The sequence below is a fragment of the Lepidochelys kempii genome, chromosome 4 (genome assembly GCF_965140285.1).
Source record: "Lepidochelys kempii isolate rLepKem1 chromosome 4, rLepKem1.hap1, whole genome shotgun sequence".
Lineage (NCBI taxonomy): Eukaryota > Metazoa > Chordata > Testudines > Cheloniidae > Lepidochelys > Lepidochelys kempii.
The window spans coordinates 97,437,744-97,455,227 of NC_136383.1; the positions used below are offsets into that span (position 1 = coordinate 97,437,744).

Sequence of the window (17,484 nt, forward strand, 5' to 3'; positions counted from 1 at the left end):
TTTAAGGAATAACTCCACTGCCACTTGTGATGTGTTAGTGAGAGCGAGCAGCATATTGGTGAGCAGTGAGGGATCCATTCCTACAGACCGAAGAGGCAGAGTGTGCAGTACACAAACTGTTGAAAGATGGCGCCAAGTGCAGACGGAAGCACAGGGATTGATGGGATGCAAAGCAATGCATCACAGGATAGGACCCAGGATGCCCTGCGACCGCCTCCACCTTCCCAAAACTCTTGGAGGTGGAAGAGGAAAAGATGCTCTGTGGGATAACTGCCCTGAGTGCACCACTCCGAATACCACTACAAGCAGTGTTTTCCCAGGAATTGAAATTAGGGGGGGTGTGTTCAAATTTACAGGGGGGGGGAGGGGAGGTGTCAGGGCCAATGAGGGATAGACCGTGAGGGTGAAGGTGGGCTGCATGGCACCATAGTAAAAAACTGAAAAATGTTTCATGACCATTTTATTAGATTTTCAAATCATCACACAAATTAAAGTTGGCTACTCAAGCCTTCTATGAAGCACTACACCTACATCCTTCTTGGTTTCTTGTTATAATTTTGCACAACTCTGTTAATGAACTTCTTGAATGCAATGCATCCATCTTTGGTGGCTTCTCGTGTGGCTGGTACTTCCATTCCTTCAATTGATATGCTCATTAGTTCATTCACATGATCAGGCAGAAGGTGACTTTTTTCAAAACACAAAATTCTATTCAATGATGAAAAAGAACGCTCAACTGTAGCTGTTGTGACCGGGAGTAGCAAGAGAGGATTCCTACTTCTTTCAGCCAGGAAACATAGCACAAAGATTGGGTCAAGCCACTAGTGATGATAAAAAAGAAAGCCAAATCTTCATTCATTTGTCGTATGATATTCCACTCTGTGTTCAAATTCTCTATTTCTGTCCTGAGCACATGGCAACTCCAGCGCTGGTAGGGCCTCACTCCACTCAGCAGTCGGTGTTTTATACGACAGGGATCTGTAAAAGCTACGTAGAGGTTGAGTAGAATCTAGAAGTCGCTGTTGTAGATTTTTAAGAATCAAGTGTGTGTACTTTTTCAGTTGTCTTAACAAACACTTCTTGTCCTCTTCACTTAAGGATTCATAGATACTAAGGTCAGAAGGGACCATTATGATCATCTAGTCCGACCTCCTGCACAATGCAGGCCACAGAATCTCATCCACCTACTCCTGCGAAAAACCTCTCACCTATGTCTGAGCTATTGAAGTCCTCAAATCGTGGTTTAAAGACTTCAAGGAGCAGAGAATCCTCCAGCAAGTGACCCGTGCCCCATGCTACAGAGAAAGGTGAAAAACCTCCAGGGCCTCTTCCAATCTGCCCTGGAGGAAAATTCCTTCCCAACCCCAAATATGGCGATATGCTAAACCCTTCATTAGTAAACTTCTGGACTGAAGTCTTTGCTTCTTCCAGTACTTTTTCAATGGATAGCTCTCTGATTGATCCAAATGTAGCTTCTATTGCTGGACAAAGATCTACTACTGTTGTAGCAGATGCCTGGATGGCGTTGTTTAATGACCCAAGTGGTTTCAACAGTAGACTTACAAGAGAGAGAATGGCAATAGTCTTCTCTGAACGTAGTAGCAAAAGTAATCCACCAGCCTCACTACTTAGATCCATCCCACCTTGGTAGATACTTTCCAAAGCCAGTAATAATGGCTGGAGTAATTTTAAGACAACAGCCAAGAATCGCTCATGAGAAAGCCAGAAGGTTTTCCCAGGTTGGACTAATTTGAACTTCAGTCCCAGTGTATCTTCTATATTTTCCAAGATATTCAGCCTTTTTGGACTCTTGCTGAAAAAAAAAAAATATAATGAAGACATTAAATTTATAGCTTTGTAAAATGTCTTTTGAAGAGTCTGCAGCTCATATTAGTGCTAGTTGGAGTAGATGGCCTCTGCAGTGTGTATAGGAGAGACTAGGGTTACACTTTTCTCTGAGCAAAGCTTATGCTCCACCATGTCTTCCAGAGAAGTTTGCATCTCCATCAAATGCACAAGCAGCTATCTGTTTGGGGTCCCACTGACAACCATTTAACTCTTCTAAGATGTGGGTTGTCACAGATGCAGCAAATCTGTCTTCTATAACTTGAACATCTAGAAATGCTTCTACTGGCCTACCATTGACATCAAGATGACGTACACAGTGACTTAAAACTTGATGACCATTTGCACTGGTGAATTCATCAGCCATGTATGCAAATTTTTTAAATGTGGTGAGAGAGTTCTTCACTTTTTCAAACTGTTGAGTCTTTCACTGTTGCACTACATGCATCTAGCCAGTCAGTTGCATTTCTTTCAGAAAGATAGTGAGCATTTGCTGGTCTTGTTCGGAACCAGTGTTCAACTTCAGGATGAACAAGTGACAATGCACTTAACATTGGCCTCCAGTTTGTAGTGTGTGGTATCTCTTGCTTAAATAGAAAGTACGATGCCACGGTCATGTTTGTTCACAGGAACTGTGTTGTGTCTCCAACATTCTTAACAGCCTCATTAACACTCACTAGTGTTGTCCTTGGTAGTGGAGACTCAGAGTTCAGAGGTGCTTTCACATGAGTTCATCTCCCAGGTGCAGGGGAAGAAGGCACCTTGCTTGTTCCTCCAGCTGCTCACTGTTCGCTTTGGCCATTGTTGTTCGTTGTGCCACCGTTCACTCCATTGCTCTGTTGCCAATGGCCCTGCGCCGTCACCTTCTGCTACCACCTGCCACAGTTGGTCTCTTGAGGTTCCACCCAGCTCTCAGTGATTTTAGCTAAGCTCTCAGTGTGGGAACCTCGCTGCTAGTGCGGACTGGGCCATCTCTTCCATAGAAACACTGTCCCACTGCAGGTCTAAGCACTTAGACCTGATTATCAGTGATTTCAGCTGTAGTGATCACTTAACAAAACAAAGAATATCTATGGAGCCTAATCAGCTCTGCCTTTAAACAGTGGACAGGGGCAGGTCTAATAGTACTTGTGACTCAGGCAGACCATCAACCAAAACACCTGTCCCCACCCTCTCTCTCGATGCCCTCAATCAGCACAGGCTAATTCTAAGTTCTACTGCCCTTTACACATACAATAAGAACATCATTTCATTACACCTCTCCCCCACCCCCCGCCCCCACATTCAAGTGGTTTGTAACCCAACCCCAGCCAAACTCTATCACTTGGGCAACACAGCTCTGTTTGCTGGATACCTAGGAAGATTAGGTGTGAATGTAAATACAATCTGGTCCTGAAGCCTTTCCCCTCAACCCCCAGTTCATCACTAGCTGTGAGGGAGAGCTCATTTAGACTTTGCTTACAAATCATAATTTGAAATTATTAGGTTGGCCAACATCACCAAAATGAATGCACTGACATTGTCATAAACAGCTGTACAAGGAAGCTAGTCTATGTTCATACTTTTCAAATCTATTATACTTTTTCAGATACACGTATTTTATCATACACTGTATATGCTTTTAAAGTGTGTATTAATGTTTCAATTTCAATTCACATTTCCAAACAATCACTAAATTGGCAACACTGGATGTAACTAGTTCACAAAACTGGGGGGTGGGGGGGATGTTGGGGAAATTCAGAGCGGGTAAACACCCTCATGGGCGGGTGTAGGGAAATCCCTGACTTCAAGTGTCGCAAGTGCGAACACACTATTGCGCAGGCAGCTGACAGTGTGAAAACACAACAGCAGCTTCCCTTCAGTGCTCTGAGTGGCACTGTAACTGCCGGTGATGTAACTCTTTCAGTTTAGACATACTGTTAGACTTCTAGGGTCATTTTAGAAGAAAGGCAAATGTGTGTCACTTGATGGCAAATTGATTAGATTTCAGTTCAAGGAGCTTTTTGTCTGTGATAGATACTACATGTTCAGTAGTGGTTGAACCTTAATCTTGCAAGCTACTCCACATGGCTGGATGCTTGTGCCTTTGTAGAAATCAATTTTAATTAATGGGGCTCTATATAGATGGAGAGTTCCACCCATTTCAGCATAGCCTGGAAGCTCTCGGCTCTTACCATTAAATGTGTAGTACTGTATGTTGAATATGTTGCATTCAAATGATTTCCAAGCAACTTAAGGAAAATAATTTGAATTAAACAAATCATATGGAAACAGACTGAATCAGTGTGTTCAAGAACTGATGAAATATTCTGATCAACCAGGGCTCTTAATATTTAAGAAAATCATAATAATATATTGCTTTTGAAGTTAATAGGATCTTTGTTGGTACTGGAGTCCACCTGGACAGTGCAGCTTGTAAGATCAAGGCTTAAGATTGTATTTCTCAATGAAGGAGGCATTATTGTTAGTGGTGTGAGTAGCAGACCAAAACCTTAAGGTTCTGTTCTCTGCTCAGATGATTACTACTCAATTAACTTGGATAAGTTACTTAACATTTTTGTGCTTCTGTTTCCCCAACTATCAAATGTAGATAATACTTAAATATTATTATAAATTATTATTTGTATTATGGTGCACCCCTATTGGACTGTGCACACAACTATGAAAGACAGACCCTGCCCCAAACAGCTGTCAGTCTAAATAAATAACAGAGGTGCTATGAAGCTTAATTTATTGATGTTTGCATTATTTGATTTTGGTTCCTAGATCACACAGTGACAGGTGCATTAGAAATACTTAAGAGAAGTAGAATTTTTCCAAAGCACTGTGAAGTCCTTGAGTGTAAGGTGCTATGTAAGGGCAAATGAGTATTGAATATTGATATTTTAGGAAAGAGAGTTTGTCCTGAAGTAGCTTCCCTTGAGCGAATAGGAAGAACTAAAGGATCAAGTGACAATGCAAAAAAAAATTTAAATAGTTAACTAGGTCCAAATCCCATTACTACTAAACTAAATGACAATACTTCCACTGACTGAAGTTGGACCAAATTTTGACCTCTTGCACACCTCCTTGCATAAGGGTTCTAGGAAGGAATCTTTGTCCTTCTGATACATATCAGAACACTGGTTGGAAAAAAGAAAAAACAATGTTTTAAAAGCGAAGAACAAAAGGAATGAAACAAACTGGGTTGTTAAAGCTTTTAAAAGTCTTATGCTATTGCATAGCATGTATGTATACATGTATGTATTCTTAGTTTTGTAATATTAGTTTACAGAAGATAAGTGCTAGAAACAAGAGTATTAAACTATTCTAAGAAAAGCTTATCAAATGTGCCCTAGATGCCCTGATAATTATGGATGGATTTTGTCCTCATAGGAGAGAAGTGATTAAATCCCAAGGGTCAAATCTGCAAACTTGGCTGTGCTAAAGTTACACAGCTAAACAAGTGGCCTGATTTTCAGAGGTGCTTAACACCCACATCTTGTTTGATTTCAACGCAAGACAATTCAGCACCTCTTAAAGTTCACGGAGATGCCTAAATATGGATTTAGATGCCAAACTGTAGGCACCTATATTTAAATATTTGGCTCCTACTTTTTGCAGATCCCTGTCTTGGCCCACAGAACCCATGCCAGATTGTGTCTTTTAATTTTTAATGATCTGGCTGTGTAATCAGTTTCCAGAGTCATCCTTCTGCAGCACAAATGTTTATTTTCCCATTATTTTCCAATTATCGCCTAAATATTTGTTCTTTTAAATATCAGGTTATATGTTGATTGTATATATTCTATTGCCTATGACAACATCTCTTTGAAAAGAAAATGTCTATTAGATTTTAACTACATTTACATTTGGATAGAAAAAGAATAGATTACTGTTTCACACAGGCAAACAAAACCAATGGTTCTTAATTTAAAACTATTCATTTGTTGCAGTGTTTCTCCAGTAGAGATGCTGGTGCCAAGCTCTTCCATCAAACAGAAGGACCAGATTGCCCTGCCTAGATCTATGCTTGGTGGGGACTCACCACACACAAACCTCCCTCCTTCCCTGTGGCACTCATCTAATTCCTGGATCCTGTGGTCGTCTCTTGGGGGTGGGAGAAGGGGAGGAAGAGCATCTGGGTGGATATGGTGGAGATGCAAATTATTCCCCCTGTGCAAATTAATTTGAAAAGATAATAAAGTCTGGGGATTTTCAGTGGAGACCCTTCCAAAAGTCCCAAAGGCAGCAGTGGCTCTGGAAAACTCCTGGTAGCTTGGGTGTGGCAAAGGAGTGGGGGGGCAAGCTGCCAAGGCATTGAGGCTATGTCTACACTACAAGCGCTATAGCAGCACTGCTGCAGAGCTGTAGCGTAGACACTTCCTACGTTGTCGGAAGGGGGGTTTCCATTGATGTAGTTAATCCACCACCCTGAGAGGTGGTAGCTAGCTTGACAGAAGAATTCTTCCTTCAACCTAGCCACATCTACACTGAAGGTTAGGTCAACCTATCTATGGCACGCAGGGCTCTAAATTTTTCACAGCCCTGATAAATATTGTATTGACATAACTGTGTAAGTGCAGACCAGGTCTGAGCCTTTACATGGATGATCTCTCATGAATTCCTAAGGATACACAAGGTATGGGGGAGGGCTCTGTTGACTTTTCCACAGAAGGGGTGATGTGAAGAAGTGCCCATGAGAAGATCTTTGTGACTGATTTCCTTACTATAGGGGACCCCTCTCGTGATCTTTTTGCAGGAGGAAAGGGTCTGGGTCAGGGAATAATTTTCCTTCTACAAAGTTCCTCTCCCCATTGTTACTCAGCAAAAAGCGGAACTAACCAGAGAGCACTGGTACAAAGCAGGAAGGGCAGATAGATCCTGCCCCGTATTTCTGTGATCTCCACCAATCTCAAAGGGAGCAAAAAAGGTAAGCAGATGGATTATCAGACCCAGAGAAAACAGTAACACAGGCCAGATGAATCTCTGGTATAACTCCATTGGAATCACACTGTTCTATCTCCTTTACATTTTGCCAGATTAATTGGATTTAAAAAAAAAAAATCAAAGAAATCCATTCACTTTCTCTGCATGGAGGTCTTTTCCCCCCACCCTTGTAGAATGGCTCTCTTAGGAGCTAGTTCATAATCTTTGGGTCTCCTTTGTAGGGCTCTTACATATCTCATGATAACTCAAGGTGAATCATAATTGATTTTATATTATGCTTTTGTGAAGTGTGGTCTCCTTTATCTGCAGAAGGGAGAAGGACCCCGCTCTGACTATCACTGTCCAAGTGGTATAAGATTTTATGTAGCATCTTATTATAGTAACAACAACAATCAGGCAGTAGAATAGAGCCTGCTATCTAAACGGATCCCAAAGTACTTTATAAGCTGAAAATAGCAAATTTGCCATTTACTTCAATGGTAGCAGACTCAGGCCCACAAAAACTACCAAAATAAAATATTATCTTCTATGTAAGAGTCAGTATGGGGGAGTGGAAACATGAGTTTGAATCTGAAATTTCCATTTAATTCTTTCCTTGTGGGCTATTTGCCCCCTCTACAGAAGAAGCTGGGCTTCTGCCCCCTAAACTCATGGATCCACTCAGATCTCTTTTTTTTTTTTGTGTAAGCTGCCCAGCCTTCCCTGCATTCTGTGGCTCCTGAATAGCTTGGCTTTTGTAGAAGCTGTGTGGCTGGGTTCTCCTCTGACTTTTGGCTGCCATTGACACTCCCTTCAGAGAGGTTCCAAACTGTACAAAGGGAAGAACATTAGTTACTGCAGATTCCATCTGCATTAACTTACAACAGCTTCTTGTTCATGTGCCATGCAATAGTTGTATGTATCAACTATTCTCCTCCCAACCATGCAGCTGGATCTCGATGCAGAGGTGATTTCATATGATTCGGATTAGAAGGGAGAATATAACTAGCAGATCTCACTTTCCAGACTGTGAAATGAAACACACACATGCATGGCTCTCCAGGAGATGATGGAGTCTTATAAATCCTGATTTTGGTGAAAATACTTAATTAGGTATTCTCTTATTATCTACCATACTCTATCTATGGGTCTAGAACAGGTTTCATTTCAGTTTACTTTTTGTCTCTATGCTGCATTTACTATTTCCTCAAACCACCCCAAAAGTCTGAATATTATGTTTCTGTTCTCAAGCCTTCCATAGTTTGACAGTTACATTTGTTACCGCAATTCAAATAAGAAAAATTTCTTCAGACTTCTGCTAGAGGGAGAAAAACACTCCGCAGCTTTCAGATCTCTCAGAGAATAGATAAAATAATCCAAAGTCCAGACAACCTCTGGTTTATGGCTTGTTAAATCATTTTTGTCATTCTGTGAGATTCAACACAGGGTATAAGTTATACACAACATAAAAGTGCTGTTGTAAAGGGAACTATGACTAATTTACGCAAAGGTGACTGCTGCACAGGTAATTACAATAAACTAAAGACTTTTGTTCAAAGCTAACACATATCTATTTGATGGGACGTTGTTGGGACTACATTCCCATGCCAGCCAAACCACATTAACAAATCCACCCAGGAAGTATGTCAATCAGAAAGAACAGGTATAGAATTCTCTGGATAAACTTATCTGGCCACTATATTATTACTTTAGGGCAGTGGTTCTCAACCAGGGGTACATTTACCCCTGGGGATACGCAGAGGTCTTCCAAGGGGTACATCAACAGATCTAGATATTTGCATAGTTTTACAACAGGCTACATAAAAAGCACAAGCGAAGTCAGTGCAAACTAAAATTTCATACAGACAAATACTTGTTTATACTGCTTTATATACTGAAATGTAAGTACAGTATTTATATTCCAATTAATTTATTTTAAAATTATATTGTAAAAATGAGAAAGGAAGCAATTTTTCAGTAATACCGTGCTGTGACACTTTTGTATTTTTATGTCTGATTTTGTAAGCAAGTAGTTTTTAAGAGAGGTGTAACTTGGGGGTAACGCAAGACAAATAAGACTCCTGAAAGGGGTACAGTAATCTGGAAAGGTTGAGAGCTACTGCTTTAGGGAAACCACTGAATATCAGCTGCATAATCCTTCTGTGGAAATGTATGGAATAGCTCTGTATAAAATTTCACTCTCTATATTTATTACATATATATGTAATAATCTGTACACACATTTATTTATTTATACAATATAATAAAACAGAATATACTGTATACTATGTATGTATACAGAGAGATTTTATACAAAGATACTCCATACATTTCCACAGAAGGACTCTGCAGCTGCTGTTCACTGGTTTCCCTAAAGCAATACAGAGGAAAGGGAGGTCTGGTCCTCCCTGCTCTTCATGCTGCCATCATGCCCCTCACCAGGAAAAACAGCACAAAGGAAAAGGAAGAAGAATAGAATACTATAGTGCCCAGATTGGCATATTCAGACAAGTCTATACTGGTTCTTTCTGATTAACAAATCCACCCATGATATGCTAATGTGCTGCGGGTGGCATGGGAATGTAGTCCTATCAACATTCAGTCTAAACATGAGGTTTTGGTATAGACATCTGTCACCAAAGCCCTAGTCCAAAGCCCACAGAGGTCAATGGGAGTCTTTTCATTTACTTCAATGGGCTTTGGATCAGGCTCCAAATCCAACAGTTCCAATTCCTTTTTTGGGGAGAGGGTGGTAAAATTCAGAGGTGCCCACAACACATAGATACCATATTTCAATATTTTATTCTTTTGACAGCAATGCATTCGGGACTGTTTCTCAAACAATGCTAAATTTAATTAGGACCAGATTCTGATAACCTTCCTCAAGTCTAGTAATACCTTACTGTGTGAGTAGTTTAATTAATTTCAATGAGGCTATCTGCCATGTAAGGTATAACTCAAGGTGAACGTGGGTTGCAGAATATGGCTGGGCCCTAATAAATGTAAACAACCCACTGGTGCTATTTTCCAGTTTGTGCATTTTTTAATTAGGAGGCCATTGGACATGGATTTAATTTATTTTCCTTTATTTTAGTATTTAATTTTTTCCCAGTTCCACTTTAGTTTTTATTTTTTAAAAGTTATGAATATCTACCTTGTCTAAGTCATATGACCAGGATGGCAACATCATTCACACCACACTCACCTTGTCCTTGTTCTACATTTTCAAAACTGACTAATAATTTTAGGTACTCAAGATACCTTAACGGACCCTGATTTTCAGAAAATGCTAAGCACTCCTTCTGTGAAAATCAAGCCTCTTTAAGAGGTCTTGAATTGGAAAACACAAAACTGATGCAACCTAAAATATTAGTCACTTCTGAAAATCCTATATGAATAATATTCATAATATATGGTAGGCATTGGAGTGAACTGTAGTGGTGGGAAACTGTTAGAGGAGGATGGGAATTTGCTGTGGGTTATCTGTAAAATGGGGATAATAATATTGACCTCCTTTGTAAACTTTGAGATCTACTGATGAAAAGTGCTAACTCTGACCTTGACATTAATTTTTATCATCTCAAATTGTTGTACTTAGAATGCATTTTTAAGTTACATCAAGGGCACATAAGGCATGTGGACAGGCACCCGTTTTTAGCATTTCTATGCACTGAAATAATCTCACAGCATGTGCTACTTCCTTTGTGGTACTGATGGATGCTATTCTAGACCTCTCCTGCACTTGTTATTTTAAAAATATGACCCACTTTAACTTCTTGTAACCTGGTACATTGTCTTCTTCCTCCTAACTTTTGTCCCTCCAAAAAACAGTGGCAAAAACTAATATGAATATGTATATTACAGCACAGAAATATAGGGTCCAATCCTCCATCCACTGAAGTCGGTGAAGGTAGGTTTGAGCCCAGAGGGTGTGCAATTCGTGAGAAGACTACTGCTAAACATAAAACTAAAGAGCTGAAAGTAATACAGGGCTAATGTCATTTTAAAATTCTTAAATATTGATAGAGCATGTTTCTCTTTAAACAATAAATACAATATATCAGTAGATATCAAATACTTTGCAATATAATCTTACCAGTCTGGGATGAATTATTTATATATAAACTCTATTACTGAATTTATTAAATATACAATACACAAATATGAAAACTTTGGTTTAAATTAAAACAATAATCAGGACATGTGAGCAACAGCTGTTATTGGACTAAATGGAAAGACTGTGAAAGGAAGCTTCTGAATAACTATACTTTGCAGGCAATAGTAATGAACTAAAGTAGTAAACTGTTGCTTTATATATATAGTTATTGAATGGCTGATGTGACTAGTAAAATAATTATTAAAAACAAAAGAAGACTGTTTCTTAGTATTTCAACAGTCCTAGATCTCTTTTATGCCAATTATACTAGTTTTTCCCTGCTACTTTCCATATTGGTGCTGTAGCTGTTAAGATTAAACCTGGTTGTACTGTACCTTGATCAGATTGTGTCCTACAGTATAGACAGCTGCTATTTTCCCTCTCTCTCCAGGTGCATGCATACCTGTACCATACCCATGCCAGGCAACTAAATAAGGATTGTGAATTGTAATCCAGTATTTAACGCGGTCCCCAAAAATTTGGAAACAAAAAGTTGCATAGTCACTGAAGATATCAATTACTGATTCATTTTTCCACCCCCCATATTTTTCTTGCAGTGCCAAAGGCAAGTCCCAGTGGTACAGAGTTACTATGGGCTCAATATTTCTGTGGACTAGAGAGTCAATGAGAGTATTGTAGTAGTGGAGTCCTTTTTCATTGGCATTTGCTACCACCCCTGTGGGAAAGAGCCTTGGCCATGAAATTGAAAACTGATAAAAGGTAACTCCCAAAAAATCCAGAGCTGACAAGTCTTTCTCCAGAAAAGTGTAACTGTTGCTGGAGTCCTCTGTGCTGGCATCATCTCTGAAATCTGAGTGCATGAAGTGGTCCCATATTGAGGATCCCTTTCCATCCTTCCTCCAGCTGCCTTCCACCTGAAATGCTCCAGTGCCTACTCCCCAAAGAAATTTTTTTGGGAAAGTGTCATACAGAAACATCTGAGTGCCATTCACAGGACTGAAGTTAAGGTCCTTTTTCCACACAGATCTTCCTTCTCCAGCAAGCCCGGTAACTGTCCTTATGAAAACAAATGCCCAAAGAGCAACAGATATCTTCAGCCTTCGGCCACACATTGTGTCCTTCTATAGTGTGTGTGTTAAAAGTCAGATTTCTTTCACTTGTGCTGGAGAAAATCCATTTATCCCTAGAGTCCCCTGCTGCACAGCCTGCCTTCATTTGCCACTAACTGCTGCAGTGTCTTATCAAAGCTTCAGTAAAAGCTTGTGATTGTAACAGCCGTGTCAATGATTAGCTTGAACTATGAGACCTAGGATGGGTTACAGAAAGCAGCGTAATTCCAGGGAGGTGGCCTTCTGATAGTCATTGGGACACTTATGTCAACCTCTTTTCCTGCAATAAGAACATATCTATATAATAATATAAATACTTGTGAACCAACTTATACTTATTTTAATGCTATATCACTGAAATGGCAGTATACTAGGAGAGGGGAGACACTAAGAGAATATCAGTTATTTTTGATACAGATACATTTCAAGGAAATATAGAAGAAAATTTTCAGACTACATTATCCCATTAAGGAGCACACTGTCAATGCTAAACAAACACAATAATAATAATAATGAACAGAGAAGAGGGCTGTGAGTACATATTTGTTGTTATTTTTGCCAGGGTTACACCTTTTAACTCAATATATTATAACAGGACAGATTTTTAATTACGATTGGTTAAACTTTAAAAAAAAAAAAAACTTTTGCCTTTCACTGGGCCAAACTGTCCTCTCCCATATTAAGAGCTGTGGGGGGCTTTTTTTTTTTTGAGGGGTGAGACTCTCCCTGAATTCCTTATGGAGGTTTTCCCACAGTGTCTACTCAGAGAAAGGCAGTTTACTATCCCACAGAAAAGAGCTCACAGTCTGTCCCCAAACCTGGCAGATCCTGGGTGCTGCCTCTGTAATCTGTCAGCCCCTCACTGGCTCCATGCTCTTAGGACTCCCAGAAGGGTCTACCTAGAAATGGTGCTGTTTTGTGTTTTCTGGGTTAGAAGGCCTGGAGGAAGGAAGATGTGCATTCCCCTTGCCCTGCCCGATCATCTGTCTACCCTTGCCCATTCCACCGCCCCAGTTTTGAGCCTGAATGTGCAGAAAGAGGTCCATTGGGTTCAGGTGGGAAACGGTGTTGAGTCCCTCCTTCTGCCTGGAAGGGGGAGATCCACATATGTCCCATTAACAATACACAAATGCAAAGCAAGTGAATATTTTACCCAATAAGTACAGCTGTTTTTACTACCTATATAAGGGTCTGGTATGCAGCTCTACAAACAGCAAACATTATTTGCTGTTGCCCTCAACTCAGAACAAATTAACAGTTAAGTTGTTTCAGTCCCTAGGCAATTTCATTTGATATTTTTTTAAATAAAGAATTACCCAGATACTCTTTCAGCATTGATTAATTAAAGAATCGTGGTAGACACAACTGGGCCACCACTGTAATGAGTCTGACAAACCAGTCAGACAGCATTTGGTAATATAAAGAAGTCTTCAGAAAGCTTCTGATAGAAAATAAAAGAATGTATATTCATACACTGAACTTACCACTTACAACAGGACTGATGACAGAATTGCTTTTCATAGGGAACTACAGTGCATATGTAGATTTAAATAACATTTTCTGAGCAGATCCATCAAAATCAATAGCAATTTCGTTTAACAATGTAGCTCCTTAAAACAAGTGGAGATTGAACACAGATTATTCCTAAACACAGTGACACAGTTGCGAACATGTCCAAATGTACTCTTTATTTATATTTAGGACAAATGACAACACATCTATATCTGGAGACATGTATGTATTTCTCTGTAGCTGTTTATGTGTTTACAAAAACTGCCTCATGATAGCTAATTAATTACACTATTATAGACACTTGTCCACACTAGAGAGTTCTACTGGAGTAGTTAATTAACAGTAGCCATGTGGCTAACATAAACCTGTTCAATAGGCCCAGACACAGCACTCATTCCAAATGCATTGTGGGTAACTATTCCACAATTCCCAGAACAGGTCCTGAAAGATGGGTCTTAAGTACTGTACCAATTTTTTAAAAAATGTGCACTATATGGGTTAGCACTTTTCATTGTATAAAATAGCAGGTTTTGTAACATTAAATGGCACTGAAATTGTTTTAATATATTATTTATTTTTGTAATTAAAAGGCCTTAAGATTATATGTATTGCACTTGATAAATCAGAAAGTCCACATGCATATATGCCAAAGCAGCTGTAGCTCAAAACTATGTAGTAGTCATGTTTCAGAGTAACAGCTGTGTTAGTCTGTATTCGCAAAAAGAAAAGGAGTACTTGTGGCACCTTAGAGACTAACCAATTTATTTGAGCATAAGCTTTCGTGAGCTACAGCTCACTTCATCGGATGCATACTGTGGAAACTGCAGAAGACATTATATACACAGAGACCATGAAACAATACCTCCTCCCACCCCACTCTCCTGCTGGTAATAGCTTATCTAAAGTGATCACTCTCCTTACAATGTGTATAATAATCAAGTTGGGCCACTGCACTGAGTGACACCGAGGAAGCACTAAGGAACTATGCAGGAAGGAACAGTTGTAACACTGCAGCTAAAAAAGCCCAGCACTTGCGCTGCAACAGCATAGTGACACAATGCAGGATATAAGGATGGTAAGCCTTTCTTCTGTCAAGTCCAACTACCACAGTGCTGGAAACGCTTGCGCATCAGTGCAAGCAATTTAGTGTGTCTGCACAAGGTGTGTGACAGGGGTAGCAGATACTTACAACCCTAACATTTTCCAGTTTAGACAGGCTATGGGCTGTTTTTCTTTCATTATTATAGGGAGAATTGGTAGAACTGCCTATTATTAAGACTGCCCAACACTTACCACTATAAGACCCTGTTTTCAGTTGCTTATAACTTTGCCAAACTATAAACATGAAGGCAGAAATTTGCTGGGCTTCTACCTTAGGCTGATTCTTTTTGGAAAACCTCAGCCAAAACAGTCCAGTCTTTTCTGAGAGTAGGCTAAAGAAAAATACACTATTTTGCCCATGTTAAAAAATTCTGGTGACCTTTTCTTTGAGAAGCTCTAGGGCTCCCATGCTTTGGAGCAGGGATTTCAACTTGGGAGGGGGAGTGGCCTTCATATCAGAAATGTGCCTTTTGCTACTCCTGTGAAAATCCACCCAAATTGGACCAAGCTGTAAGTTTTTGAAAAAAATCTCAGTCTGCACTTGCTCAATAGAGAGGTCTTAAAGTTTAGTGGCTAAAATCTCCAAAGATTCCATCCTCTCGGAGCGTGTTCCAGCAGCTGTAGCTCCTGCAGGTGACCAGACTGTGCATGCAAATTTCACAATGCTAGGGTAAGATCCTTCATTCATCCTAGTTATATTTTGGTTTCTGGTTTCTAAGAAGCTTACGTTTTCTTCTTCCTAAGAGGGATATTGATTCTGGTAAATAAAATGTAAAATACAATAGTTATTTGCCTTCATGTTCCCTTGTAAGCACTGTGCAGTGTGAATATTGGATTACGTTCCGCTTTTGGAGATGTGCAAATCTAATTGTCACTGTAAAAGAGAAAAAGCTTAAAGCTTTAAATATTCCAGTAATTTTATGCAGTGTGAACTGACAGATATCAGAGATCAATGTGATACTAGTAGAGCTAGCCAATCTATTGATATTAGCAATATTGGCTTAAAAATATCATCTTTTTGCTACTGTGCAATATGAAGTTTATAATTAACCCAAAAAATTGTTGTAATTGTTTTTCTTTACGCTTAAGACAAACATACTTAAGTGGTATGCAAATGAACATGTAGTGCAATAACTTATTTGAAACAATTGGCTATAGTTGTGTAGGGAAACATGTTACAATGTTGTTTCAAGCTTCTGCAGTATTTCAACAGACCACAGTTGATCAGGAGAAGAATGGGGGGGAAAAAAAGCTTAATTGATGATTGAATCAAACAAATGGCTGATAATCCAGGATCTGATACAATCATTCTGTCTGGATATTCAAATGAAGATAGACAGGGAAAATATTTAAGTTACAAAGTCCTCTTAAAGACAGTATGATCTTTATGTTAGGATCAGTTGCCTTGATCTCCTACCATCAAGGACGCAGAAAGCAACAAGTTAGTTTATGTACTGTCCTCTCAATGTAATATATATCAAGGCCCTGTTCTTACAGTCTTTGCACATCCAAATCTCCTACTGAGTTGGGATCAGCTCCTTACTGAAAACATGACATAGGATGCTGGTGGGTACAACAGAAAGTCTAAGATAGATTGTGGATTTACAAAGAATATTAGATAATTTAATTCTGCCTTTAAATGCAAATTCCAGTACTTTACAATGTGAGAGATATGGATTTCCTACTTTCCAGCTAACTCAATATGTTGAATGCTCCCAGAGGAATCGTCCAAAAACAACCTACAAAGTATTGGACTCTTGATTATTGAAAATTGATTGGATTAAAACAAATTTCTACCACTACAAAAAATGGAATTTTAATTGCAACATTTTTCAGGACTTGTGTTGTACTTTCTTGTATCCTCAGGATTACAAGAAGTTTCTTTAGGAGATGTTAAAAGCACTCCCGCTCTAGAGAGTAAAAAGATATATATGTAATTTAAATTAACAATCAGCTCAAACCTGACTTAAAAATGTAGATTTTGTAGAAAACTAAAAGTGTTTCTTAAAAAAAAAAATCTAATGAAAGTTGCTTTTTAAAAATAAAGCAATTCTCATGTTGTGTTTGAACCCTAAGGTTGCAGCATGATACTAGACTATAAGAAAGTGAAAGGACCAGAAATTGATTAATAAAAGTGAAACTGGCTACTCTGTTTTCATTTCCCCATATGAGAGAAATACTAATGATTCTCTGTCATTTTTTGCAACAGAAGTGGATAACTACATCTCCATTTTACAGATGTGGAAGTTGAAGCACAGATCGCCTGATTTTCAGAAGTGCTTATTACCCCTGAAAAAACAGGCCATAAGTGACTTGCCAAATGTTAAAAAGCAAAGTAGTAAATTAGAGTTTTAACCTTTTTCAGTTTATATAGTCTAAAGGTATAATTTGTTTCATAGGTACTTTTAAAAAATATATGACTTTTCACTGTATAATGTCTCTTTAAAGCACAAACCAGTCTATGACAAGATCACATGGGAAGCACATTCCTCATTTTACAGCAACTACAAGTATTTTGTAATATAAATGAACATCTTTTCATGATTCTGCTGGCATAAGCAAAATATTAAATTCTCTCTCTCTCTCTCTCTCACACACACACACCCCTTTTTCTCTATAACCAGAATCAAACCATAACCACTCCAAGACTTTACGCAGCTCTGGTTGTTCATAAAGGGTTAAAATCCTGACTTCCAAGAAATAGGAATGTGTCACCAGTCCACTTGCACATAGTGATCAGCTTAATGTTATTCTAGGCAACTTTATCAAATACAAACAGAGATAACCACGTACTATAATTCTTTAACATTATTTAAACACTTTGTGTGGCTCTATCAAATGTCAGCCACTCTTAATTCTGGTAGCAGGAACATCAGTGTCTAATGAGGATTA

At 39.0% G+C, this 17,484-nt stretch overlaps 1 protein-coding gene across 1 annotated transcript in view; it reads right to left on the bottom strand.

Moving 5' to 3' along the window:
* Positions 1-12,253, bottom strand: part of KLB (klotho beta) — a 46,982-nt gene extending 34,729 nt beyond the window's left edge. The window contains 2 exon segments of the mRNA XM_073342264.2: positions 11,245-11,991; positions 11,993-12,253. Of these exon segments, the coding sequence (XP_073198365.1) occupies positions 11,245-11,991; positions 11,993-12,085 (840 nt within the window). The 5' untranslated portion in view covers positions 12,086-12,253.
* Positions 12,254-17,484: the final 5,231 nt, after the last annotated feature.